The sequence below is a fragment of the Trachemys scripta genome, chromosome 8 (assembly GCF_013100865.1).
Source record: "Trachemys scripta elegans isolate TJP31775 chromosome 8, CAS_Tse_1.0, whole genome shotgun sequence".
NCBI classification, from domain to species: Eukaryota; Metazoa; Chordata; order Testudines; family Emydidae; genus Trachemys; species Trachemys scripta.
In genome coordinates this window covers 21,532,827-21,559,026 of record NC_048305.1, presented here as the reverse complement: position 1 = coordinate 21,559,026, position 26,200 = coordinate 21,532,827, and the positions used below count along the sequence as shown (strand labels likewise).

General features: G+C 41.8%; 2 protein-coding genes across 7 annotated transcripts in view; one reads left to right on the top strand and one right to left on the bottom strand.

Annotated features, from left to right (window-relative positions):
- The window catches only part of ARHGEF37 (Rho guanine nucleotide exchange factor 37), a 64,323-nt gene extending 58,299 nt beyond the window's left edge, over window positions 1-6,024 (bottom strand). Inside the window, exon 1 of the mRNA XM_034779137.1 lies at window positions 5,629-6,024. The gene's annotated coding sequence lies outside the window, so the exon portion shown is untranslated. The remainder of the gene's footprint in view (window positions 1-5,628) is intronic.
- CSNK1A1 (casein kinase 1 alpha 1) overlaps window positions 4,673-26,200 on the top strand; it is a 52,013-nt gene continuing 30,485 nt past the window's right edge. For 5 of the 6 annotated variants that reach the window (XM_034779143.1, XM_034779140.1, XM_034779142.1 and 2 more), the window contains exons 1-4: window positions 4,673-5,219; window positions 6,018-6,124; window positions 23,206-23,332; window positions 24,847-24,945. In XM_034779143.1, the coding sequence (XP_034635034.1) occupies window positions 5,097-5,219; window positions 6,018-6,124; window positions 23,206-23,332; window positions 24,847-24,945 (456 nt within the window). In that variant the 5' untranslated portion in view covers window positions 4,673-5,096. The remainder of the gene's footprint in view (window positions 5,220-6,017; window positions 6,125-23,205; window positions 23,333-24,846; window positions 24,946-26,200) is intronic. The other variant, XM_034779144.1, reaches the window with a different exon arrangement.

Genomic DNA, 26,200 nt, shown 5'->3' with positions numbered 1-26,200 from the left:
CAGAGCCGAAGAGTCGGGGAGGAGCAGAGCCGCCGCGGCTGGAGGCTCTGCTCCTCTTCGGCTCTGTGTAACTGACACAGTGTAAGTTACGCAGAGCCGCCGCGGCTGGAGGCTCTGCTCCTCTTCGGCTCTGTTTAAGAGCCGGGCTGCCCGAGCGCTACTGGCTTCGGGCAGCCCCCGTGCCTCCGGACCCTGCACCGCCGGAGCCCGGGAGGGGAAGTGCCCGGCTGGGGGTGCAGGGTCCGGAGGCATAGGGGCTGCCCAAAGCTCGAGTGCTACCGGCTTCACGGTTTGCCGGGCAGCCTCCAGACCCTGCGCCCCCGGCTGGGCGCTTCCCCTCCCGGGCTCCAGCTGCGCTGGGGAAGCGCCGGCTGGGGGCGCAGGGTCTGGGGGCTGCCTGGCAAACCCTGAAGCCGGTAGCACTGGGGCAGCCCTTTCCCCCTGGCTGGGAGTGGGAGGGAGGAGGGGGTGGAGTTAGGGCGGGGAAGGGGCAGAGTTGGGGCGGGGCTAGGGGTGGGGAAATGGGCGGGGCCAGGGCCCGTGGAGGGTCCTCTTTTTTTATTTATGAGATATGGTAACCCTAATCAAGTTTAACCTTCTCGACCTCACCTTCAAGGCCTTTCAGAACTCTACTCTCTAAATGTATCAGCTCTTTTCTCTTCTTGTATTACTCTTCCTCCATTCCAGCATGTTCATCAGCTTCTCACACACATCTCTGTGCCTTCTTCCTGGCTGCCCTCTATACCCAGAACATCCTTCCTGAACTGATCCTCTTTCAAATCTTTCAAAACCCATGTCTGCTGTGATGCCTGTAAGAAGTTAACTAATTAGTAATGGCTTGAGGGACTAGGGTGACCAGACAGCAAGTATGAAAAATCAGGATGGGGGTGGAGGGTAAGAGGAGCCTATATAAGACCCAAAAATCGGGACTATCCCTATACAATCGGGGCATCTGGTCACCTTATGAGGGACAGATGGGGATAACTGGCATTTACCTTATATATTTAAAATCATCAAGAGAAAAAATAACAAATGTCTATATGTATATTACAAATTGTATATTTGATCATATCCCCCTTCGTATGATACTTGTCTTCTTAGATTGTAAGTTCTTCAGGGCAGACACACTGTCTTCATGGGATTCCAATCCTGATTGGAGTCTCTGGGTGCCATTGTAATATAAATATTCAGCGGTGTTGGAACAATTTTTATAGTGAGGGTGCTGAGAGCCATTGAACCAAACTGTAAACTCTGTATATAATGGAAACCACTTTGAGCCAGGTGCTGCGGCAGCACCCCTCAGCACTCCTAGTTCCAGCACCTATGTAAGTATTAGTTTTAAGCAGTAATAATAGCAGTAACTTTTCAGCCACCAGATGGCAGCATTGCACAATTTTGCAAATCTAGAGCAGAGAGGTCAATAGCACTCAGATACACCCATATATGGTCTATTTATTGGACAACCTGTTTTTCCAGCTCTTTCAAATAAATGTGACTCAAGCCAAACAGCTTCCCAACTGCTCAAATCCCTTCAAGAGCAGCTATTAAAAATGCTGTAGAGCTTTAAGTGTTCCTGAGCTGTTTGCATATCAGGATCAACAGTAACAGCATGGGTAATTGGGGACACAAAGCTCCTTATTTAGAAATGAGTTGAGGGAGTTGTTCTGAGACATCTCAAGTGCCCTTGAAAGTCCAGTTCCCTTCTCCTGTGATATGTATCCATACTCCTTGGTACAAGATCAACATTCACTTTCAGTGAGAGACCAGTGCAGATATTCTTACTTATGCAAAGAGAGAATTTACATGGGAATGAGTTTGGGGCTGACTCTAACTTTGGACATCCTTATTGATTCTCAAGTATGTGGATTAGTCCAGAATGTGATCAGTGTTGATTAAGATCAGTTTTATTTTCATTGCAGGGAGAGATGGGACCAAAGCAAAACTCAGATCCAAATATCCTGAAGCACAAGGAAGTTTGGATTTGAACTTTGCAGTTCAGAATCATTGCTAACTGCAAGCTTTATCCCTTACTTGGACTTCTTCATCCCTTTTGGTTTCCTGCTTTGCAGCCACCTTATAGATAACAAGTGGAGACCAAATGAAATTAGGCAAGTCTCAGAGTTATCACATAGTCACAGCCAAGACTTAGGGCTTGTTGACAGAGAGTTCTTCTACCACTATACCTAAAGCCATTTAGAAACCAATATAGTTAAAACAGTACAACCCTTAGTGTGGTTGTAGATATATCAGGGGAATAGGCTGTATTGGTATAAGCAACTTTATACTGGTATAATTGCATTCACACTAGGGGTTGTACCGCTTTAACCATATCAGTATAAAGTCACAGTCCTAATCAAAGTAATTAAATCGGTACATAAACTGTGTGTAGACCAGGCCTTAAATTAGGCTCCTCATCATTCATAAGCATGTGGTTAGCAACCCCACCAGCTGAGCTGAAAGGGAGCTTCTGTGGCTGATCCAGTTAGCAAGAGACATGCCAAGTTGGCATCTAATGGATGCTGCTTTTATAATTTGGCTGCATTTCTTTAGATACTTTCTGAACAGGGCTGGAGGCCTAAATCTTCTCCCAAATTTAGTCTTGCACGGTGGAGCCCATCCTGACAGTAAGTAATAATGAGTCACAAGGAATTCTCAGTTTCATGCTCTTGCAAAAGAACAATGCAGAGAATGGATCGAGAGGACAAAGAAGGAAAGAACATTTAAAAAGGCGGAAAGAAACAGCAGACCCAGAATATATCTGGCTGACACAAAGCAGCTGCTTAAAGAATTCCCAGCAGAAATTTGCAAGGCATCTCCAAGACTTAGTACTACACAATTTACAATCCAAAAAGACTCGTAGCTGAACCAAGGTTAGGAGGTAAATCAGATCATGTCAGATCTACCAAAGAAGGATGATAAAACAGAGCTTGTGTATGCACAAAAGCAGAGGAGAGCTCCACTCCATTCTTAATTCACCCCTATTGTGTTTCCGGGCCTGAGATACTGCAGCAGGCATCTCAGAATAGCAGGAAGACCTTAGGTGCCACATGTTACTCTGAATTCATTTTTTTATACAATGAAGTCAAGCACTTAACATTAATGTTTCAAAGGTTTTCGGATTTGATTTGGGATCTGATAAGTTGTCAGCAGAGCTTGGATACCATCCACTTTGGGCCATACTCAGAGCTGATGTAAAAGGTGATGTGAATTACAGGTTATGTGTGTACTGGTCAGAAAGATGGTGTACATAGGGGTAACTGACACACTGAAGATCAAGAAGGGGGTATGTAGCAGGAAAAGTGACTAAGAGGATGAGTACAAGAATCAGATCTATGAATACTGCATTTAAGCACAATGTAACATTACTGCTATTTTCCTCAATGTGACCCCAAAGCATTAATTTATTATTTATAAAGCCACCTAAGTCAGGTACCTGCTCCAAAAAGGTTCTAGAGGAGATCCATCCACTTATAAAAAGATAAGCTGTTGCAACTCCTTTGACTTCAGTGGGAGTGGACCCATTTACACCTGGTCTGACTTTTAGGCCCTTTATATCTTCAAAGTATTCTTCACCTAGGGTCCCCTCAGCCACTTTACAAAGAGCCAACCAACCAGCAATATTTAGCAGATTGGTTTGTGGGATGGACAAAAAGTAGCTGTGCATGTGCAGCCAAATTTTCAGAAGTGGCCACTGATTTTGGTTACCTCTGGTTTTGGGTGCCCAAGTGTTGCCAGCTTTCATGACATAAAGCCCCAGCACCCAGAGTCACGTGATTAATTGAGGTTTGTTAAAAAATTGTCTCTGTCCTTCATGTCCGTAGAGAAAACTTGAAAATATTAATCTTAGAGGCTCAAAAATCAGATGCCAAACAAAAAATAACTCCAAATTGAGACTTTTGGAAATCTCATAATTTTTAAGCCAAGCTCATGATTTTTCTGTGACTTGACTCATGATTTTTCCATACTCAGCATGAGCAATACTGCCAGCTAGAGACATTGTGGGCTTGATTTTCCAGTGCTGAGTGTTGAGCACCAATTGAGCAACTCCCACTAACTGCACTGAATGCTGCAACAGATGCTGAAGATCTCTGAAAATCAGGCCCCGGCTGTCACAAGCTGGACACCAAAAATGGAAGCACCCACAATCAGATGGCCCCCATCTGAAGGTGACTGAGATTGCTAGCCCAGGGCCCTGGCTCTGCTTTCCCCAAAGCAAGGCTGGCTGCCAGAAACAGAGATCTGGGTCTCTGGGGTGGCTTGGGGGGCTCAGCTGCCCTGGAGCAGAGTCTAACCCGCTGCGTGTGCTCTTGCTGCAAAGCCCACGTGCCCCTCCCTGGCCCCATTCCCACCAAGTTGGCCATGTCAAGTGACAGAGGCTCCTAGTGATTTTGAAAGGCCACTGGCCCTTTAAGGATGGGGCGGGGAAACAGGTGAGGAGGACGGGCGGGCATGCGCCCGTTCCTTTTCACCCTTCCGCCTGGATTCCGAATAGGGTTGTGCGCATGTGCACTTGCGGAAGCGGACGCTGCGTGAAGAGCCAAGCTAGTCATTGACTTTGATTTAACTCCTTCTACGCATGCACGCTGGCTCAACGTCCTCGCCTGCCCTCTTAGCTTGCACATGCGCGTTTTGTGTCCTGTCGACCATGCACAGTAGCTGCCCCGCCCCGTTCCCAGAGTGCCTTGCGCGGTGAAGAAGCGGCGGCCGCAGAGTGGAGGCATTTTGTGTCCGTGATAGCAGCCGCGCGATATACAAGATGGCGGCGGCTGCTGAGTGAAGTACCAGCGGCGGCGGCCGGGATCCGGCGGTGCCAGCTGCGCTCGGATCCCCAGAGACTCCCGGTGCCACTCCCGTATCTCTGGAGCGGGCAGAGAGTGTAGTGGCGCCCGGCCGGGGAGTAGGGCAGAGCCGCGGAGGAGGACGCCCGCCGCAGGGGCCCGGCCTAAGCTGAGCGGCGGGGACCAGATTCCTCCTCCGCTGCCGCCTCCCACTCCTCCTCCCGGGCGGCGCAGAGGCCCCCCAGGCTCCTTGCTCCAGCGTAGGACCCCCGCCTCACTTCCCCTCAGCGCCGGGAGGGCCGCGAGCCGCCCCTCACCATGGCGAGCAGCAGCGGCTCCAAGGCCGAGTTCATCGTCGGGGGTAAATACAAGCTGGTGCGGAAGATCGGGTCGGGCTCGTTCGGGGACATCTATCTGGCCATCAACATCACCAACGGGGAGGTAAGGGCGCCACGTAGCCCCGCAGGGAGCCCCGGGACTCATCCCTTCAGGCAGTCCCCGCCCCGGGGCACGCACCCAGTGACCCTCATCGAGCCGGGGTCCTGTCAGCCCAGGGAGCCCAGGCCCCTGTGGTTGGTTTCACCAAGAGATTGGGCGATCAGCGTACCCGCCGGGGTGGTTAGTCCGCTACCAGAGGGAGGCTGGCCCTTCGCAGGAGAAACTTACCTGGTGATAGCACATCGATTCGGGGGATCTCCACTTACCCTGGGGATGGGTGGTAGAGTTAGGAACATCCCCTCTTCCCCCCCCCCCAAAAAGGGATATGTCCCTTGCCATCAGCAGCGTAGGGGATCGTCTTCCCCTCCCCCAGTCATCCATCCCTTTCCACTTTGAGGGGGCACACACTTACCTGGCACTCAACATATGGGGAGAAACACAGAAGACCTCCCTACTCTTCGGTTTTCTTCTTTTTCCTCTCTCCATCCCACATTTTTCCGAGCCACGAAGAAACAACTCCCATCTCGATTAGTCGTATGGATCTGAAGACTAAACATCTCTAGTCCTATTTCCCTCCCAGGATGGATATTTATGCACAAATCAGCACCGTGTGGATTTTATTTGCAGAGCCCTGCTGCTCCTCCATATTATGGATACTGAGCTAGTGTTGTGAGCTCTAGAAAATTTTCCCATATTCCCAAAATCTACTGCAGCAGAGCTCTGAGTGGGAGTGGAGTGCTGTGGTCCTCCTAAACCCCTGTGCTTGGTGGATGCTCTGATCCCTGTTCCCTCTCACTGCAGGAAGTGGCTGTGAAGTTGGAGTCTCAGAAGGCCAGGCATCCCCAGCTGCTGTACGAGAGCAAACTGTACAAGATTCTGCAAGGCGGAGTTGGCATCCCCCACATAAGGTAAGAGTCAAATAGGCTGTGGGACATTAGTATGGACTCTTGTCCAGTGCATTGTATGATGGGGCTCCATGGTTAGAGAAGGGTTGAGTGTTTTTACTCAGGATTGATTTAGGAGGTGGAATAGTGTGTATACTGTAGAATTAGCAGGATCTCTCCCACCCAGCCTTCCCCATTCCCCCTTACTGCCCTGTTGATTTCAGCCTTTTATGCAGCAATCCCTGAGGAGGGGGAATTCCTGCAGGATTTGTGTTTGGGAGTGTAGGCTGGCTTCCGGGGAGGCAGCATTGGAAATGGCTGCTCTCTTTTGTTGTGTTTTTGTTCCAACATGTCTTCCTTCTCTGCTCAGAAAATGGCGGATGGACGTGACTAACCCTTCCCCCATCTTCTGTTGGGACATGGACATGCTCTGGCATGTACCTCTCTTCCTTCCAGCACATTTGTGTGTCCGGAAGGCTCAGGTCTGCAGAGAACCTCCAGGGGGAATGAAATGGCAGCCCCCTTTTGTTGCCCACAACAGATGCGTCACTGAGCCCTCTAGAGATACAGTGCCAAGATTATATCCCCTCCTCCCCCCATTCCCTTGTTATGCAGCTTCCTTGTTTCATGCTAATTATGAAAACTTGTTTTAATACATCGGGGAGGCTTAGTCAGAACTATTTTTAAATTTTCTTAGTAGTGAAGCAGACTTGAGAATTGGATTATTGTACTAATACTGGTAGGTCAGCCAGGTGAGCAAGAATAAATCAAAAACTGGTGGGTTCCCCTTACTTCAGTATAGAGATGAACTGAAATTTAACTATCTTTATACAAAAACTTTTTATAAGAGTTGTCACTTTTCAAGAGCTTTCATTAAAAGCTTATCGTATTTAAAATTCTGTGAATTGTGTTTAACATCTGTTTTGTGGTGGGTGTGAAGAAAATCAAAACTGTTATTGGAGTCAATGGCTACATAAACATAACTTAGTGGTTTTGCAAAGCATAGGGTACTAGCAATAGTTAGGATTGGAGGAATTAGATTTTTATTGGTAAATCTTGATAAACATCAGTTTCACCATGTACACACAAACCAATGAAAAAAATACTTCCATCAATAATAGAAATTTACAAATAGGCAAAGTGAGAAAAATGCTGCTTGAGAGCATAGTTTGATTTAAGGATATTTACGTTGTATATTTTGAGGTGATGTTGACAGTTTGTGCTTTAATGATTTGAAGTTTTAACTCTTTGAATCTCAACATCTGCTGTCCTAAAATTACTGTTGTCTTATCCCCCAAAATTCCCTGCAACTGTCAAATTTTAAATTGATAAATATAGAAAATGTTTAAAAATCAATTTTAGCCATCAGTTGTTTTAAAAAAAAATTAAAATTGGACTGACAAGCCTAGCTATAGTACCTGCTTTATATCCCTTCTTTTTCTTGTTTAATGTACATAAAGGATATAACCCCACAGATTTTGTAGGACATTTTGACTGGCCTCTGTTATTGTAGGACACATTATTTTGTAAATCTTATTGAATACTAATTAGTTTAATGCTTTCCTTCATTTAAAATAAGGACATTTGTGTGTGCCCCCAGTTATGGCATATGTGCAGTAGATATTACTTCTCATAACTATATTGCCATAGGCTGTGTTGTCCTATATATTTAAACCTTTTTCAAAATCAGTATAGCCTTATGTAAGTGTAGAACAAATATAACTGTATGAAGTAAAAAACCTCTAGCTTAAACTGTGAAATCAGAGCTGCATAGACTATGCAACTTCAGCATCCTTTTCAGAGTTTTAAAAAGGAAAGTCTTCCATTGAAGAAAATAACTGAAATTGTCTGTTGAAATGTCACTACTGAAATATTTCAGAGTAGTAGCCGTGTTAGTCTGTATCCGCAAAGAGAACAGGAGTACTTGTGGCACCTTAGAGACTAGCAAATTTATTTGAGCATAAGCTTTTGTGGGCTAAAACCCACTTCAGCTTATGCTCAAATACATTTGTTAGTCTCTAAGGTGCCACAAGTACTCCTGTTCTTCTTACTACTGAAATAGTTGCACATTAAAACTATGCTAACTTGGAAAAATTGCCAAAGCGAACAGATACTTAATATTTCACGACCAGTCTGAAAAAGCAGGTATTTTTAGGTAAATGTAAATTGTTTTTCATTTAAATAATAACATACCTGTTATGCTACCAACAAGTCCTTAACGTAGTATCGTTTCCATGTAGCAAAAGCGAATTACAGTTCAAAGAGATGTCCCTGGGCTTAATCGGTAATAAACTTACCTATTACTGTTTTTTCCAAGCTGAGATGCTAAAAGTCAACTTAAATAATATTCTTGTATAAAACTTACCTACTGTTTGAAAATAACTAGATTGATATCACTGAAAGAAAAAACTTGTTTTTAGTATCTTTCTAGTTTTTTCTTTGTGCATTTGACAGTATTTTATATATCCCATTTCACTTGTGTATTGTCAGCAATTTCCCCTTTATTTTGAATGTTTTTTTCCCACACAACATAGGGGAATGAACAACTGTTCTAAAGAATAGGAAATGATGGGTAATACTACAAAAAATTGGTCGGGAGATTTGGCAACTGATATAGTATCTGAAACTACTCGACTCACTCTTTTTTTAAAACTGACAAGAGTTCAGGTTAAGCAATCCCTTAGATAATCCTGACTGACACAGTCTCTGGTCAATTTCACTTTCAGATTCTCACAGTGCTAGTCCTAACCGTCTGTGTTCTGCAAAATGTTGCCTTTCAGAACATCTACCTTCATTTGAAATCCTTCCACAGCACTTCTGCTGGGTTTAAATCTTGGGTGGGGAGGTGGGGGGACTACCAAAATTTGAATTGACAGTCTATAACCACACGTTTCTACTTTTGGCTGGCATCTTGCTCGATGATATCTGGTGACAATTGCAGTGAGAACCTAAAATAAAGGCTTCTTATTTTGTGTTTTCTACTTTAACATCAGAGAAGGGCAATAACAATTTGTACAATAAAGTTCTTGTCCACAAACATTAAGCATGATGGAATTTGATTCAGGCCAGATACCTGTGTTGCTGTGAATGAAGATGAATAACCTGACTTACAACATGGAGTGTGTCACTAAAACACCCATCAAGGATACGTACATCGTACAAAGAATTAATTTGTTACCTTGATCCTGGTGATGTCCATACATTGTGCATATTGTGCTTGATTTTTCTCTTTAGCCGCATGTGATCTGGTACTCTTTAACTGCACTCTTTTTGGGAAAATGTTTGACTTTTATATTTAGTTTAGTTTTCAGTTAAATATTCTGACAGTATACCATGTCAGTACTACAACAGAATGTGTGTAATTGAAACAGTTCGAATAGAATTGAGTTGTGCTCTGCTGGAGGAGAATATTAAGGCAAATTTAATCCTTTTTTCTTCATAAGTCAGGCAAGCTTTAAAACTGTTATGAAACCTTACAGCTGCACTCTATTAAAGTAGTCATAGCAGGAGGCATTGTGATCCAGTGGGTAGGACACTTGACAGGGAATTGAGAGCTCATTCTTGGCTTTGCCACTGGCTTGTTGTGTAATCTTGAAAAAGTCACTCTTTCTGTACTTCAGTTTCCCCATCTGTAAAACCGAGGTAATGCTTTACAAAAGAATTCAAGCTCACGTTTAACAAACTGGGGAAAGTCGAGAGGAGTGCCACAGAACCAATTAAAGTTTCAGAAAATATAACTTATGAGAAAACATTGGAAAAAAATGGGGGTGGTACATCTGGAGAAGAGAAGATTGAGGGGGGGACATAAGTCTTCAAATATGTAGAAGGTTGTTACAAAGAGGAGGGAGATAAATTGTTCTCCTTACCCACTGAGGACAGGGCAAGAAACGATGAGCTTAAATTGCAGTAAGGGAGATTTAGGTTAGACATTAGGAAAAACTTTCTAACTGTAAGGGTAGTCAAGCACTGGAACAAATTATGTAGGGAGGTTGTGGTATCTCCCTCCGGTAGTTGGAGGCTTTTAAGAACAGGTTAGTCAAACGTATCGGGTGGACAAACTACAGCCTGGGGGCCACATCTGGGCCTTCAGACGTTTTAATCCCGCCCTCGAGCTCCTGCTGGGAAGCGGGATCCAGGGCTTGCCCCACTCCACACGTGCTGTGGCTCCGCGCGGCTCCCAGAAGTAGCAGTATGTCCCCCCTCTGCCTGCCCCTTACTCATAAGGGCAGGCAGGGGGCTCTGCATGCTGCCCCTGCCCCAAGTGCCACCCCCACAGTTCCCATTGGCCGGCAACCGTGGCCAATGGGAGCTGCAGGGGTGGCGCCTGTAGACAGGGCAGCACGCAGAGCTGTCTGTCCGTGCCTCTGAGTAGGAGCCAGAGGTGGGACGTGCTGCTGCTTCCGGGAGCTGCTTGAGGTAAGCGCTGTCCGGAGCCTGCACCCCTGACCCCCTCCAGCACCCCAACCCTCTACCTCAGTGCTGATCCCTCTCCCATCTTCCGAACCTCTTGGTCCTACTGTCCTGCACCCCAGAGCCCACACCGCCAGCCTGAGCCCTCACCCCCAACCCCCTGCTCCAGCCTGGAGCCCCCTCCCACATCCTGAACTCCTCATTTTTGGCCCCACCCCAAGGCCCGCACCCCAACTTCGTGAGCATTCGTGGCCCACCATACAATTTCCATGCTCAGATGTGGCCCTTGGGCCAAAAAGTTTGCCCACCCCTGGTCTAGATAATACTTGGTCCTGCCTCAGTGCAAGGGACTGGATTCGATAACCTATCGAGGTCCCTTCCAGTCCTACATTTCTATGATTCACTGCTGAGACCTGTGTATAAAAACCACTAGATAACACCTTTGTTATGCTGTATCTATACAAGAAATAAAATGGTAAGCCTGAGTTACTAATGTAAAGATTATGCAGGCTAGCTTCTGAAAACATGTTGGGCCTTCTTAAGCCTGGTCTGCACTAGAAAATTTGGTTGATTTAAGTGTGTCCATTTGAATGAAAAATCCACACCCCAGAGCGGCATTGTTAAGCCAACCTATGTGCCTGTGTAGACAGTGCTAGGTTGATGGAAAAATTCTTCTGTTCACCTAGCTACCACCTAGGGAGGTGGACTACCTGTGTTGACAGGAGAACCCTTCCTGTTGCCATAGGTAATGTTACACTGAAGTGCTGCACATACCCTACACATATCAAAGCAGTAAACACGGAAGTGCAGTTACTAATACTTTTGCAATAAGAGGCAGCCTCTTTTGAATACTCAACTCTCTTGTCTCTTAGATGCAAGCGCAGAAACATGCTTAGATACATCTAGTCATCTTGGTTTTACTGGATCTTCAGATATGTTGAGATAAATTAGCTAAAAAACCCCTTACATGTGTTCATAATTTATAAAGAAGCAAAAGGGCAAAATCCAATTTTAAAATACATTTTTTGAATGTCACCTCAAAGAGCTGAGAGAGCTGACAGTACATGAATTCTCAGCCTTCACTGTAAACAGGACAGGTTGGAGACTTTGCAATCCTTATGTTTAAGATAAACACAAACAGTCAGATTTGGGCAGGAAAGGTTTTGCTTTATGGTGTAAAAGAAATCTTGAAAAAAGGGCACAGCTATTATTCCATACCCCCACCATGCAGACCCCTTCAAATTATTAAGAATTTGAAAATAGTTCTGAGTACAAAGAACTATATAAATGCACTAGTAGTTAAACAATCTAATGTGTGTTCTTGACTTGTACATTTATTGTGCAACATGAATTTCATTTTTGATTTGACAGAAAGAACTTGAATCAAGGTTATACTTCTTTAACTGATTTTTGTGTCCTAAGACAGCTCTGATGGACTGAATGAAAAGTCCACATTCTTCTGACAGGTTTATTCTGATGGTTCTAGGGCATTATGTCAGTCCCCTTCTTGTACTGTAATGCATTTTCATATGTTACTTTCTTGTTTAATTGATCACATTAATTTGGGGTATTTGACTTTGTACCAGGTTCCTTGGTTCTGGCTGGCTATATATTTGGCTGGTGGCTTGTTCTGAACTTTATTTCTTGTATTAATTTATTGTAACTTAAATGTCTTTCAGGATGCACCCTCTACATATTTTTAAGTAGGTTTTCTTTGGGTAGAGATTTTTCTTGAGGATTAGTTGTTCAGATGAATTGCCAGGATCTGGCTGTATTTGGAATGGGTGATGTATCTGCTCCTTGGTTACAGCTAATCATGTGTAACATATTAAATGTTGCATTTATTTGAGGGCAGAACTAAGGCTGTGGCTACATAAGGCTTGTGTAGACAAGGTATAATAACACATACACTGGTAGGTGGTGATTAATGGCACTAAAAATATACCATTGGTTCTTTGATGAATTCCAAGGCTACTGAAAACATATGTATTGTGTATATCATAATTTTCCTTCCACCAGGCTTAATGTTCAAATCTGTTGTATATTGTACAGGTGTTGAGGCATGTTTATGCCAATTTCCATATTCCTTATTGCAGGGGGAGTGGAGAGAGAAGGTTGAAGCTTCTTACAGCTTCCCACCATCTTCTTGGGAAGCAAATTCTAGAAGACTGTTTATGATTAACCTTATTCTCCTGATATGACCTACAAGGTTTAGAGTAGTCTGCCCTATGTTCTCACTATAGGAGTCTTAATACCCCACTAAGCATATGAAGCTGACTAAAGTGACATTTTAATTCAGTCGTAAGTAGAATCACACCATTTTATGGAGCTATTCAAATTCAACATTTAGCATGGGTCCTTCCTAACTTACAAAATGAGTAAAACCTACTCTAGCATTAAGCCTCAAGAGTGCAATATGTGCAGTTAGATGAGTAGTGATGTAAAAGACATTTGAAATTTATTAACTTAAAACCATTCAAATTTATAAATATTATAGCTTATGATAATGCACCCTTCAAACAGTGTCCTGAAACATCTTAAAAATGTTCAAGGGTCTTCTGGCTTTACTGTTCACTAGTATCTCCCACAATAATGGACTATTCAGGGAAACGGTGAAGCTGAGTTACACAAAGTACTGCAGGAAGCACAACGTAAATTGAAAAAATAGGTACTTAATAGTAATCCTAGGATTTGTTAGTAACAATAGATAAATAATTATCAGACTTCTTTTCAAGTGAATGTCCCTTTAAGCAGTGTTTTATACAAGTTAAATATTTTAACTGGTGAGATGCATTCTCAGCTTGGAACTGCTTATTTGAGATCATAAGACAGGGCTTGAAAAATAGACCTGCAGACATGGAGAGGGCACAACTGTAACTTCCATCAGCAGCGCTCTGGTGGGAAAAGTCCAGTTCTTGTGAATTGCTGGAAGCAGGGAAGGTCCTGTCAGTGAATTCTGTTTCATATTTGTAGGTGTGTGAGACTCCCCTGCCACTTCTTTTCCCTTCCAGCAACTGATGCTTTTCTTTTTGTGACAGAGCCTTTTGGCTGACAAAGAAGGTAATCTCTGCTATTGAATAGGGATATCCTCAATCTTTTCCAGATCTTCTCCTATACTTTGTTCTGTCTGCCTCTGCTCACAGCTTTATCTAGCGGAAGCAGATACCAAGGTAGCCACCAGTTTTGTCCGTTTCAATATATGTGGCATCCTGTATGCAGTAATTAAACTGACCAGATTTTTGTCGGTTTTTATCCTGCTTGGGAAAGCTGAGCGGCACTAGAGCAATCTAAAGACTTGGGATGAAAGCACTCCATGGGTTCCTCCTTATATTGGAGGATTATCTTTGCAACCCAAAAGGCAGGAAGGCTTAATTTCTATAGAAACATATGTAGAAACAATTTACCAGATGTAGATTTTCTGCCTTAAGCAATTAGTAAAATAGCAAGTCAGTCACTTAGAAGTGCATATGCAGCATAGAGAGTTCTAGTCAATTTAAATGATCAGGCTGCATGCCATTTATGGGAATAAGTAGCACTAGCATACTTTATATATTTGAAATCTGTCTTAGTTGTACAAAATAGTCACAATATTTTATTTATAGTAACTCTAACTTTCTTATAGAAAGTGTTTAGTTGCTGCTTCTTAATTTAGTACTTGGGTGGCCTAATTTATAACTAACATTAATTGCCACAGTGAGTGACATCTGCTAAATATTTCACTTGACTGTACCGGTTATCCCATATTATGTTAATTGCATTTGTATTCCTGACTCTTACTTGGTCAACAATTAACAATTATTTTTCCAGCCTTATGGAAAAGAACATACAAGTCAATATGGAGAAGCTAACACATATGTAAATTGTAAAATACTTAGGCAATTCAGTCTCAAATATCTCATGGTGACAGGCTCTATTTTTCTTATATATACTCTGTGCATTACATTAGGAGGGGTTGAATTAGCAAGTGTAAAGAATCCAAACTCTTGGTGCATAGGCATACTTGTTTGCCAGGAAATTTTCCTCCATCTTTAATAGTTGAAAGGTGACTGCCATAATGAAACTGTATATTTGAAACAGAAAGATATTAAGGAACCAGTTGATTGGTGCCAGTCAGAATAATTGTAGGCTAGAGCAGTACAGGATACTGACAAAACATAGGGAACCAAGAAAAATAAATGTGTGTAATGTCCCACGTAGAGGTATGAAATCCATATGTGTAAGTTGTGCTGGTCTCAATAAGTTATCACTGATATTTTCAAGTAGTCCATTTCATTATGTAGTCTGAGATAAAACACATTTCTATTTGAGTAAACGAGATCTAAAGCTGTAGTGATATGTTTGAACCAATAACAGCTTTGTCTGCATTTTCTCATAGACTCAAAAGCACTGGTGTGTTTCCCATGTCTAAGATTGCTACTATGGCTACTTTCTGCTTCAGTTTTATTGTATTTAGTAACATGATGTACTTTGTAACTGTCACTAGAGTGCCTTTTATATTGCTTTGAGATTATTCCTTTGCATCCTTTTTGCCGGTGTTTGAGTTTTACGTTTGTGCCCCAGTTAAGGGTGGATCTGTATGTTTGCGAACTCTTAGATGGGTATTTATCTGAAGATGTAATGGCTTTTTCTGCTCCAAGTTTTGTGACTGCTGTTTATACTTGCCTAATGATTTGGATTAAGCTCTTACCTGCTGTTTTGTGGAACAGTGAAGGTGGTACAGCATGGTCTGAAATCAGGCCTAGAATCTCACTGGCTGTTGGGCTAACATAGAAACAAGTGGTTTCATCTACTTCTGCTCCTACACATGGCTTTCTTCCTTCTCCCTCTGTTAAATACTCTAGTGAGTCCTTCCTCATACAAGATAGAATGTACAGGTTACTTTAGGAAGTAACATTTGACCATAAAGTTACCGCTTTGATAATTGAACAAAATTAGTCTTTTGTTAATAAACTTGCTATTGTTAGTCTAGTTTCTCAAGATCTTCTATACAAGAATATGGCCAGTGACAAATTAATATAACATGTCTCACTAACATCAAGGTTTTGAAATTGAAAAGTTTCAAAATGTCCGTTATAGCTCGGCCGTGAAAAACACGTCACTGACTGTGAAATTTGGTCTTTTGCTTTTACCTTATACTATACAGAATTAATGGGAGAGACCAGCGTTTCTCGAACTCAGGGTCCCGACCCAGAATGGGGTGGTGTGAGGGGAGGGGGGGGGTTGCAAGGTTATTGTAAGGGGGTTGCAGTATTGCCACCCTTACTTCTGTGCTGCCTTCAGAGCTGGCTTGCCAGAGAGTGGCAGCTGCTAGCCAAGGGCCCAGCTCCTGAAGGCAGTGCAGAAGTAAGGGTGGCAGTACTGTGACCCCCTTACAATAACCTTGCGACCCCCCCCACCCCCATTTTGGGTCAGGACTCCTACAGTTACAACACTGTGAAGTTTTAGATTTTAAATATCTGAAATAATGAAACTTACGATTTTTAAAATCCCATCAGCGTAAAATTGGCCAAAATGAACCATGATTTTGGTAGGGCCCTAGTTATAGCCAACTTAAAATCAGTTGCTGTTTAGAGGATGATGCCTTGGTAGAACTAAGTACAGTAATTGTGCACCTAGCACTGCGGTATCAACACTTTCATTTGCTTTCCTCAAGGTTAGTCATTTAAAGAAATAAAAACCATGGGTTTGCTGAGTAAACACTAAGGTGAATCATGTGACTTGGCAGAATGCCTGCTTGCCCATCTGGGAGCTGCAAACCAAATCCTTTCTCACACCACAGTATCACATGACTTAATTCCCCAGCATAGTGAGATAGACATTGACACACAGGACGTTACAAACAAGTTTTCCAGCTCTGCTTATGTATGTTACACTGCTTTACTACAGTAAAAATGTGCTAATGCGCATATATGACTGGAAGGTTTGTATATTTTTGCAAGTCTTTGATGTCATGTAAGTTTTTTTTAATTTGAAAGTCTATGTCCTTACCTTAATCAATACCTTTTGAATAGTTCATTTTAATTAATATGAAATTTTCAGCCCATTGGAAAGCAGGGATGCGTGCAGGGATGCATACAGTTGTAAATTTAACTGACTACTGCCCCAGCACTGCAGGCCTAAAACTCTCAAGGCTGCCTCAATTTCTGATCTCCCAGATTTCTTACCCCTATAAACAAAGAGTACTTTACTAACTTGAGTGTGGCCTATATCTAGGCTTGGCAGGATTAGATTTTTCTTTTTTGATTTCAACTGATACTTAATGGGGGGAGGGATAGCTCAGTGGTTTGAGCATTGGCCTGCTAAACCCAGGGTTGTGAGTTCAATCCTTGAGGGGGCCACTTGGGGATCTGGGGCAAAATCAGTACTTGGTCCTGCTAGTGAAGGCAGGGGGCTGGACTCGATGACCTTTCAAGGTCCCTTCCAGTTCTAGGAGATGGGATATCTCCATTAATTAAAACATATATTGATATTATTTTAGATTTTTATCAATTTAAATTTTCAGTTGTGGGAAACTGGTCCCGCAAACACAATGGGGAGGTCAGACAGTAATTGTTTAATGACAGTAGATGTTGATTCAAAAAGTTAAAGCTTTATAACTGTTAAAAAGCAAATTGTCAACATCACGTCAAAATATACAATGTAAATATCCCTAAAGCAAACTAAGTTCTCAATCATCATTTTTCTTTCTTTGCCTATCTGTAAATTTTGATTATCATTGATGAACATGTATTTTCATTAGAGTGTGTGTGTGTGTGTGTGTGTGGTGAAATCCCATTTATTGACACTTACGGATTAAAAATCGATCATTCCAAGACTACCTGTAAATTCTTAGCCATGCCCTGAAGTAACGACTGTTTAGCTCAGAATGCAATCACAATCAAGAAGCATCATTTTACGCAATCGTGTGTTTGCTAGTAATTTTGCAACCTCTGAGATCTGACAAACACCATAGTATGATGAAAAAATTAACATGTTTGTGGATTAATGAGCAAGGATGGGTGAGCCTCTGCTGTGCCAAAAACCATGCACACCAAATTTTTAGGCCGCAGAAAAAATAAATATCTTGTGTGAGGCTGAGTAATCTCTTTGAGGACGTTATATAATATGAATTTTTACAGGCTAGGGATCTCAAAGGACTTGCATATATTCCATCTTTCTTATTAGTGTGTCTAGTGTGAGTGGCTAATAGTGTCTTAAAACAATGTATTAACTTCTTGACTTCGTTCATCATAAACTTTTTGCTTACTTCCAACACATATTGATGCTTCTTGACAGTAAACCTCAATCTGAGATTTTTTTTAAAAAAAAAGGGTAATTTCCTGCACTTCCAGATCCAAGGCAAGGTCAGCAGTTAATCTCCAAAAGATATCTGGAGAATTTGTAATCTGGGATGCTCAAATAGCATCTCATATCTGGCTAGATCTTTAAATACCCTTAATTCACCCCAAATCATAAAATTAGGAGTGTATTGTTTAATTCTGCCAGCTGCTTTGGAGCTGGGCCTTTGAGAGAAATCATGTGTAGAGGAGGGGAGAGTTTGTGGCAGGGGTGCCCTAGGTAAGGGCCTCTCATTTTTTTTGGTAAAAATCTAATTTTCTCATAACACAAATGGCAATGCTGATTTTACGTCTGTGTAACATTGTTCTTCTACATGCCAGCTAACATTGATTAAATGAATATAGAAGTATAAAGTTAACTAGACTACTTGCCAGATCTTTCTACGTTGTAAGTATATTTTCCAAGGGTTTGCTTGTGAGAGCCAAGTTTCTGCATTCCTTACTATTAGTTTCCAATAGTAGCAGCTACCAAACAAACCTTGAATGGACAAGATGTAGCCTAACTTCTTAATCCAGTTTTTCCTGGAAACATTACAGGAAAATGAAGTTGTTGATTTGCAGTGTTTAGCAAAGCAAACACAATATTTCAGATCTCCTTTACCAAACCTTTCAAATTAACTGGTTGTGTGAATAGACAAGAGTTATTTCTGACACGTAACAATTTAAGAAATTAAAGAGGTGGTGAAATACTATAGCATTTTCCAACATACATTCCTTTTGGTAAGCTGTTGCAGAGCTAGCTTTGCTTTAGGCCATGGAGACTAAATATTACAAGCCTGTTAAGAACTCTTGATAAATACTGAAACCCTTTATTTTAGAATTGGTTCTGAGGAGAGGGATTTTTCTGTATTTTAAAAAATCCCCAAACAAAATCTGCCGTAACGGACATAATCCACCCAAAACAGAGTTTGTTTTGGTGGGAGGGAGAATACATTGAGATGTTAGCAAAAATCTAAAAATAGACTGATTTTAGTCTGGGTGAATGATGTTCCTAGTCCACGCCTTGATAACGGTCTAGTTAAAAACAAAAAACCTGTGCCTTGTTATGAAAAAATCCTCCCTCTTTCAACAATTCATACACCTCGCTGAGATATACCTGCATGGTTTGGTTGGGGTCAGTTACCCATAGAGCATATTGCTTCCTGGCGTCGTATAATCCTTAATTTAATTTAAATAAAAAAGATGGCTGAAATTAGCCTTCACTTTCTAAATTTGAGGTAAACCTAAGCACTTAGTGAAACATGTTTGGGCAAAAAGCAGGTGGAGCTATCCTCGTGAATCGTCTGTTTGTTCATAGCATGTATGAGGATTGGATGGAGGGATTGAAATGCTTTTCAAAGCAAGTAGGAAACAACTTCTATGGAAGGTCTGCCCAAACGCTTGATCCCTCTAACTATACACCCCCAAAACACACTGACCTCTTATTTCTTACGTTGAATTAAGCAGCTTTTTTAGTTCTAAACTAATCCATTGGCTCCATTGTTAATGTGCTCATTTCCTGTGTTAAGTTTTAAATCGTAGAAATGTATGGTTGGAAGGGATCTTGAGAAGTCATCTAATACAGTCCTCCTGTGCTGAGTCAGGGCCAAGAACACCTATATCAGGGATTCTCAACCTTTTTTAAATCCGGTCCCACCTTAGCATTGTTTTTCCTGGACTCCTCCCACCCTACCCCCTAAAATTGTTTTTGAATGAGTGACATTGCATCCTGGTGCTTGCCCCTGTACCCCTAGATTTACTATAATTACTGAACTATTCGAAGATTTGTCACGCCCCTAAAAGTTGGACACCCTCCCCAGGTTGAGATGATCTGTCCTAGACCACCCCGACACATTTGTCTAACCGAGGGGTCCCCAATGCGGTGCCTGCGGGTGCCATGGTGTCTAAGTTCGCCCGCGTACTGGCTGGCGGACAAGCATCTGCCAAAATGCCGCCAAGAAGAAGCATCCTCTGGATGGCGCTGCTTGTCGGGGGCATTTCGGCAGATGCTCACCCGCTGCCACGGTCCTCCGTGGCTTGTTGTCTGGCACGCACCAGGCGAAAAAGGTTGGGGACCACTGGTCTAACCTATGCTTAAAAACCTACAGTCATGAGATTTTGTTTAAAAACACTTGGATTGCAGGATGATGCATATGTTTTCAGTATGCTTTGCTGCTATTTGACATAAAAGGAATGTGGACTCTGAAATTCTGGGTTCTATTCCAGGTGAGAATACTCCACCTGAGAAGGGAGTATTCTCAGGTGGCTTCAGACCCTTCTGCCCCGACCTCTCCAGCCTGTCCGTGTTTAGTCTCTGCCCTCTTAGCTCCTCATCCCTCTGCATTCCAGTCAAGTTGTTCCTCCTTCTCCCTAGGTGCCAGCAGGGGGTGCATGGGAAGCTCAGTTCCCAGTGCATGTTGTGACAGTGGCTCTTGCCAGGTAGAAGGAGCAATAGCAGGAAAGTGTGCTCTACCCCTGCAGCATGCCCATTAGAGAGAGAATCTTTGGAGAATGTAGCTGCCAAACTAGGTGCTGAGACTTTCAGAAACTCCTAACTTGGCCAAATTTCAGTTGCTTATAACTTTACCAGAATTTAACTGTTTGGGTTGAAAATGGTCTTACAATGGACAGTGGTGGGTGACTGTATCTATTTTAGACTATGCAGGTAGCAATATCTATAATGCAAACAAAATATAGTACTTTTTGAAAGGGAAGCTGGAACCTAAAGCTTTCAAGGGGGCCAGGACCAAAGCCAGAGCCCTACTGCTCTTGGGGTGGGGGGTCAAAGCCTAATCGCTTCAGCCCCAGGCAGGGGGTGTAACCTGAGGCCAGCGCCACACCCACCCACCCCTGGAGTCCAGCCCTGGGCCCCAGCAAGAGTAATGTCAGTCCTTGGCAACCCCATTAAAACAGGGTCTTGACTCACTTTGGGGTCCTGACTCTCAGTTTGAGAATCGCTACCCTAGACTAAAGAGCCCCTGCACAGGGGTCGGCAACCTTTCAGAAGTGGTGTGCCGAGTCTTCATTTATTCACTCTAATTTAAGGTTTCGCGTGTCAGTAATACATTTTAATGTTTTTAGAAGATCTTTCTATAAGTCTATAACATATAACTAAACTATTGTTGTATGTAAAGTAAATAAGGTTTTTAAAATGTTTAAAAGGCTTCATTTAAAATTAAAATGCAGAGCCCCCGAACCGGTGGCCAGGACCTGGGCAGTGTGAGTGCCACTGAAAATCCGCTCGCGTGCCGCCTTCGGCATGCGTGCCATAGATAGCTTACCCCTGCTCTTGCATCTTCTCCCTGTGTATGTACTTTAAGAATGTGATCAATTTGTCTTTTAACCTTCTGTTCCATATAAATTACACTCCCAACCTCACTGTAAGGCATGTTTTTCTGACATTGAATCATTCTTGTGGCTCCTGTCTTAGTCCTTTCAAAGTGGTGACGCCTGCCTGGTGGGGGTCTCGTCAATGCCACATACAGTGGGGATATTGCCTCCTTAATCCTCCTATTCATATTGGCCCTCTTTAGCTGTAGCATCACACTGGTAGCCTGTGTTCAGTTGGTTACCTACCACAACCCCTAAAGTCCTCTTCACACTCTGCTTTCCAGGATATAGCCCCCAGCCTGTCAGCGTGGCCTCTACTTTGTTCCTAGATGTAGGACAATGCATTTGGCTGTACTGAAACACATGACCTGGATTGATGGAATCAGTAGTGGTTGAGGACAGAGCAATCTGGGATACCTTACTTTCCTAGAGTCCTCTCCTTAAGTAGGTATTTGCTACAGGAGTTATACAGACATGTGGTAGTTGGGGCATAAGTCGGAACTTGATATAGTCTTCCGTTCGCCTACCTTTATTTTTGGGATAGTTATTACTAATGCTATGGCAAGGGTCATATTGGTCAGATCCCAGAAAAGTTAATCTTATTTTCTTCACTTTGTATGATCGAAGTCTCCAGTGTCTGACTCTGTCCATTAAAAGACCTATGTACAGGGTTACAGTAGTCAACTCTGAAGGTCACAAAAGTATGTTTACTGTGGCTAGGTCCATCTTTGATAAGATGAGGTGCAGTCTCTGGCTAGTTAGATGGCAGAAGATTTTTGTCATGACCATTTTGTCAAGCAGTAATGAGCGAGGAGGACGTGCTGTAAACTGCTGAATCCTGAGAAGAACCTTTCAAAGCATGTCCTTTTCCTGACTTTCATCCAACCAATTATCTTGATTAGACATTATTTGGAGAGGTGCAAGTTGAACTGGAGAGAAAGCAGTGGTGGTGGTTGTTCCTTCTTGCCTCTCTTCCCTTCCCCTCTCCCCCCAAAAAGATGTTAAACCTGATGGGAGGGAGGTATTTAAACTTTGTGGGACTTCGTGGTTGAGCACTTTCAATGTAGATGAGCCCACTGCCATACTGAGCATTCTGAAGGGAAGAATTGGAGTTATTTTGAAGTGGTCCCATCAACCCCTATTACATCTGGTAGGATAATAGTATGCATTGGTATGAAATACCATAGACACATTAGTAGGAATACTGTGGATGGGAAGAGATCTTCCCTCATTGCTGAAAGAATAGATATGCTTTTTGTAAGTCGTAGCTGCCTCTGCTTTGCTCTGTCATTTTAATTTGGTACACTGGTATTTTTCAGATGTTCTGTCAAAGTGGCAGACATCTAGTTGAAGACTGAGAGGGATATGAGAGTTGCAGGTGGAAACTGACACTCCTTCGTTTGAAGTGAAAATTGAAGGCACACCTTATTAAAATACAAACAAAACCTTTTTGCTCAATGTCCTATGAAAGTGGAGTGATTTTTCTGGAAAGTAGGGTGACTCAGTAAGTTGCTACTGAGCTTTTTGTTGCTGCTTGCTTTACAAAAAGGTATTCTATTTAATAATAAAAAATTAAACTGTATCCTGCTTGTAAAGGCCAGCTGCCAGTCGGTTGTTTTTAGTCAGTGCTTTTGGTGGTTAATAAGAGAATGGGGGGAGTTAACATAGTTAAAGGCCAGCATTATGTACTGCTTTCTGGAAATCAATGTCAGGGAGAACAAAATGGAGCCGATCCAATTAAGACCTAAACAAAATGAATATTATAAAAGAAATGCATCATTGCCACTAATCTACATCAAAGTAAATTACTGTCACAAAAATACTCCATGTCTAGCAGTAGCCAGGGCTTGCTTATAAATACTGAACACTGTAAAACAGTCTAGTTAATTGGATTTGTGCATCAACAATCTCAATTGTTATTTTGAAGTGGGAAAACGTATTACTTGGCATCTTCTAGAAAATATTAACTGGCTACCTCATTGTTAATACTACAGATTGTTAGTTTATCTTAAACAGAATGATAACTTAGACATCTCTGCTTCATTACAGGTGGTATGGTCAAGAGAAAGATTATAATGTTCTAGTTATGGATCTTCTGGGACCCAGCCTTGAAGACCTCTTCAACTTCTGTTCCCGCAGGTTCACAATGAAAACAGTACTTATGTTAGCAGACCAGGTATGTGAAACTTAAATTCACATTGTAAGGAAAATGAAGCAAATAGTGCTCCTTTTAAGTATGTCAGAATGTGTGCAACTCAGTACTCCAAATACTCAAGTGACTATTTGACCCACATAGAAACAAAAAATAGGAACAGTGATAGTGGCAGTTTCATGGTATAGAGCATAAGATTAGCATTGTAGAGAACTAAGAATGCAACACAAATATTAGTATTCTACCCGTGCTAGTGTTAATGCTTTATAAAATCATGCTCTTAATTTTATTTTACTTACAACACAGATGTCAAGTATTGGTAAAAAGCAGTCTTCAAAATTTTGGGTTAATTTGTTTAAATGAAACACCGTAATAGGCTTCAGCCAAGCATGTTGTTGGCAGGCTGTATATAGACTTTTTTGTCAAGCTCTGCCACTGCACATCAATGTGTATCTGCTACATTCTTGCTATCCTGACTTTGTCTTCTCAAATTGAATGGTTTTGGGATGTCTGCTTTCCTGTAGGGACAAGCATGGGGATGCCAAACACCTTTCTCTTAATTCAAATCTCTAGAGTTGAGGTTGTTGTGAAAGGAAAAGTTTTGATTCTTCGAGAGTAACTTAAGTATCTATGGGACAATAGGAATGCCTTTAAACGCACCGCTGGATAGGATGTAGAACTTTAGTACAGTAAATTTAAAGATGGCCACTGGGACACATTGCACTAGGATTGTTTCTAGCTTAGAGAGATGCTACAGTATTGACACCTGTAGTTCACTAAGGCCTGGTCTACACTTAAAATTTAGATCAACATAGCTGTCGCACTCGAGGTTGTGAAAAAATCCACACGCCTGAGCACCATAGCTATGCCAACCTAACCCTCTGTGGTAGGTGCAGCCAGGTTGATGGAAGACTTAGCTCCTATTGCTTGGGAGGTTGTCCTACAGCAACAGGAAAAACACCTTCCATCGCTATATGGGGTTATATCAGCATAGTGATGGTGTTGTAGCTATAACACAATTGTCCCCGTAATGTAGACCTTGCCTAATGCTGTAGTAGTATTGTCCAGCAAATTATGATAACCAGAATAGCCAAAAGGCACATGTGGAGTAACAAACTGTTAATGAGTTCGTTCCTAGTTAAACAATATCAGGAAAAGATTTCTAAAACACTTTGTTTACTACAGGACTAACTTCTGCTAGATTGCTTGGATTTTTTTAAATTTGTGGATAAATCAATTGTGAATAGCACTTGTGCTATTTATAGTGAAACAATTAGACACTTTTACACTGAAGGCTTGTAGTATTGGTTAAGTGATGACAGACCAGTGATTATCTTCATCAAACTGTTTGTCGCTTCACTTGAGACATCTATTTTGTGAGTACTTGTTAAAATGTACTTGGTTAAATATGCAATTTATAACTCATTCATTATTAAGGAAAATGAACTTGAACTGAAACACTGGACTTTTTTTTCTAATATCTTTGATCTTTCTCTTTCTAATGTTAAATTCTGATTATTTTTTTCTTGTATTTACAGATGATCAGTAGAATTGAATATGTGCATACAAAGAATTTTATACACAGAGACATTAAACCAGATAACTTCCTAATGGGTATCGGGCGTCACTGTAATAAGGTTAGTCTAATGCTCTCTGCATGAAAGAACAAGGAGGGTAATGCCTCTAAGAATGGTTCTGATAAACATTTAGATTTTGAAAAAATCTATTCAGCTTGAGTTAACTGTCATTGCTGAAATGGATATGCTAAAGAGACTAAATCAGTTTAATTCTTTGATGCCAGGTGGTGGGATTTCCTTACATGTATTGCTAAATGCAGTGCCATGAACATTTGGGCCTTTGACCCACCTCACAAGGAGGATTTAATGACAGGATTGTTTTTAAACATAAAAATCTGAAGTGTAAACTAATTTAATTGATTACCTACCTAGCTCTGTCCAACTATGGTGTTTCATTATTCAAAGTTCATGCATATCAGAATAGCTTAATTTTTTTCCCCTTAATGTTAAAATCAAATCTTAACTCTTGGCTCCAGGACTGATTTCTTGATGCAAAATGTGTTCGCACCAGCTTAGGAGCTCCTGACCTACCTGTCACCAAGGTGTCAAAAATTTGTAATGATTGGTAATGAAATCTTCAGGATTATGCATACAAAAATAACCGTCAGCCTATAAATGGTAGGATTGTTGACTTAAACTGTATTTGTAACTGAATTTCTGCAAACCTGTCAAGTTGGAGAAGTACTAAAATGTAGATTAGCTGAAAGCTTGAAGATCACACATCAAAACTGACCTTACTGGATCTTAAATACTTTAAGTTAAATTGGGGGACTTCTAGTTGCTAACTTTAAACTTGTGGGTGGGGGCGGGGGGGTTACCTTAGTCAGAGATGCATGCTTCCAGTTGGAAACTTTGCATAGAGAAATACTGTTTTCAATGATTAGTTCTGTTGAGTGAAATGTTTAATTCTCAATTGTTATGTTGAGCTCGGGCAGACAGGCAGCATTGGCAATGCAGTAAGCATGCTATTTAATAGAAATTTTTAACTTCAGGACAAATGTAAATAATTAAGCTTTTTATTGGAAGCAAGATTCCCACTTATGTTCTTTATATGCTATCTGAGGATGTTTACTATCTTTCGGCACTATTAGCTATAAAATGTTTACCTTTGTTTGCCTGTATGAATGCCAACTTGAAGCCATTAACATTAGAAACAAAATTGGTTGCTAACATGAGAAACATCAGAGTTCTGTCTGAAGGGGTGCAGTGCACAATGAACATTTAGATTTAACTGTTTTTGTTGGAAAATCTTTTGTAACAGTCAAATTGAAAGGTAAAGTCTTCATGTAATCCTGTTGCTGTTAAACCTTGCTCA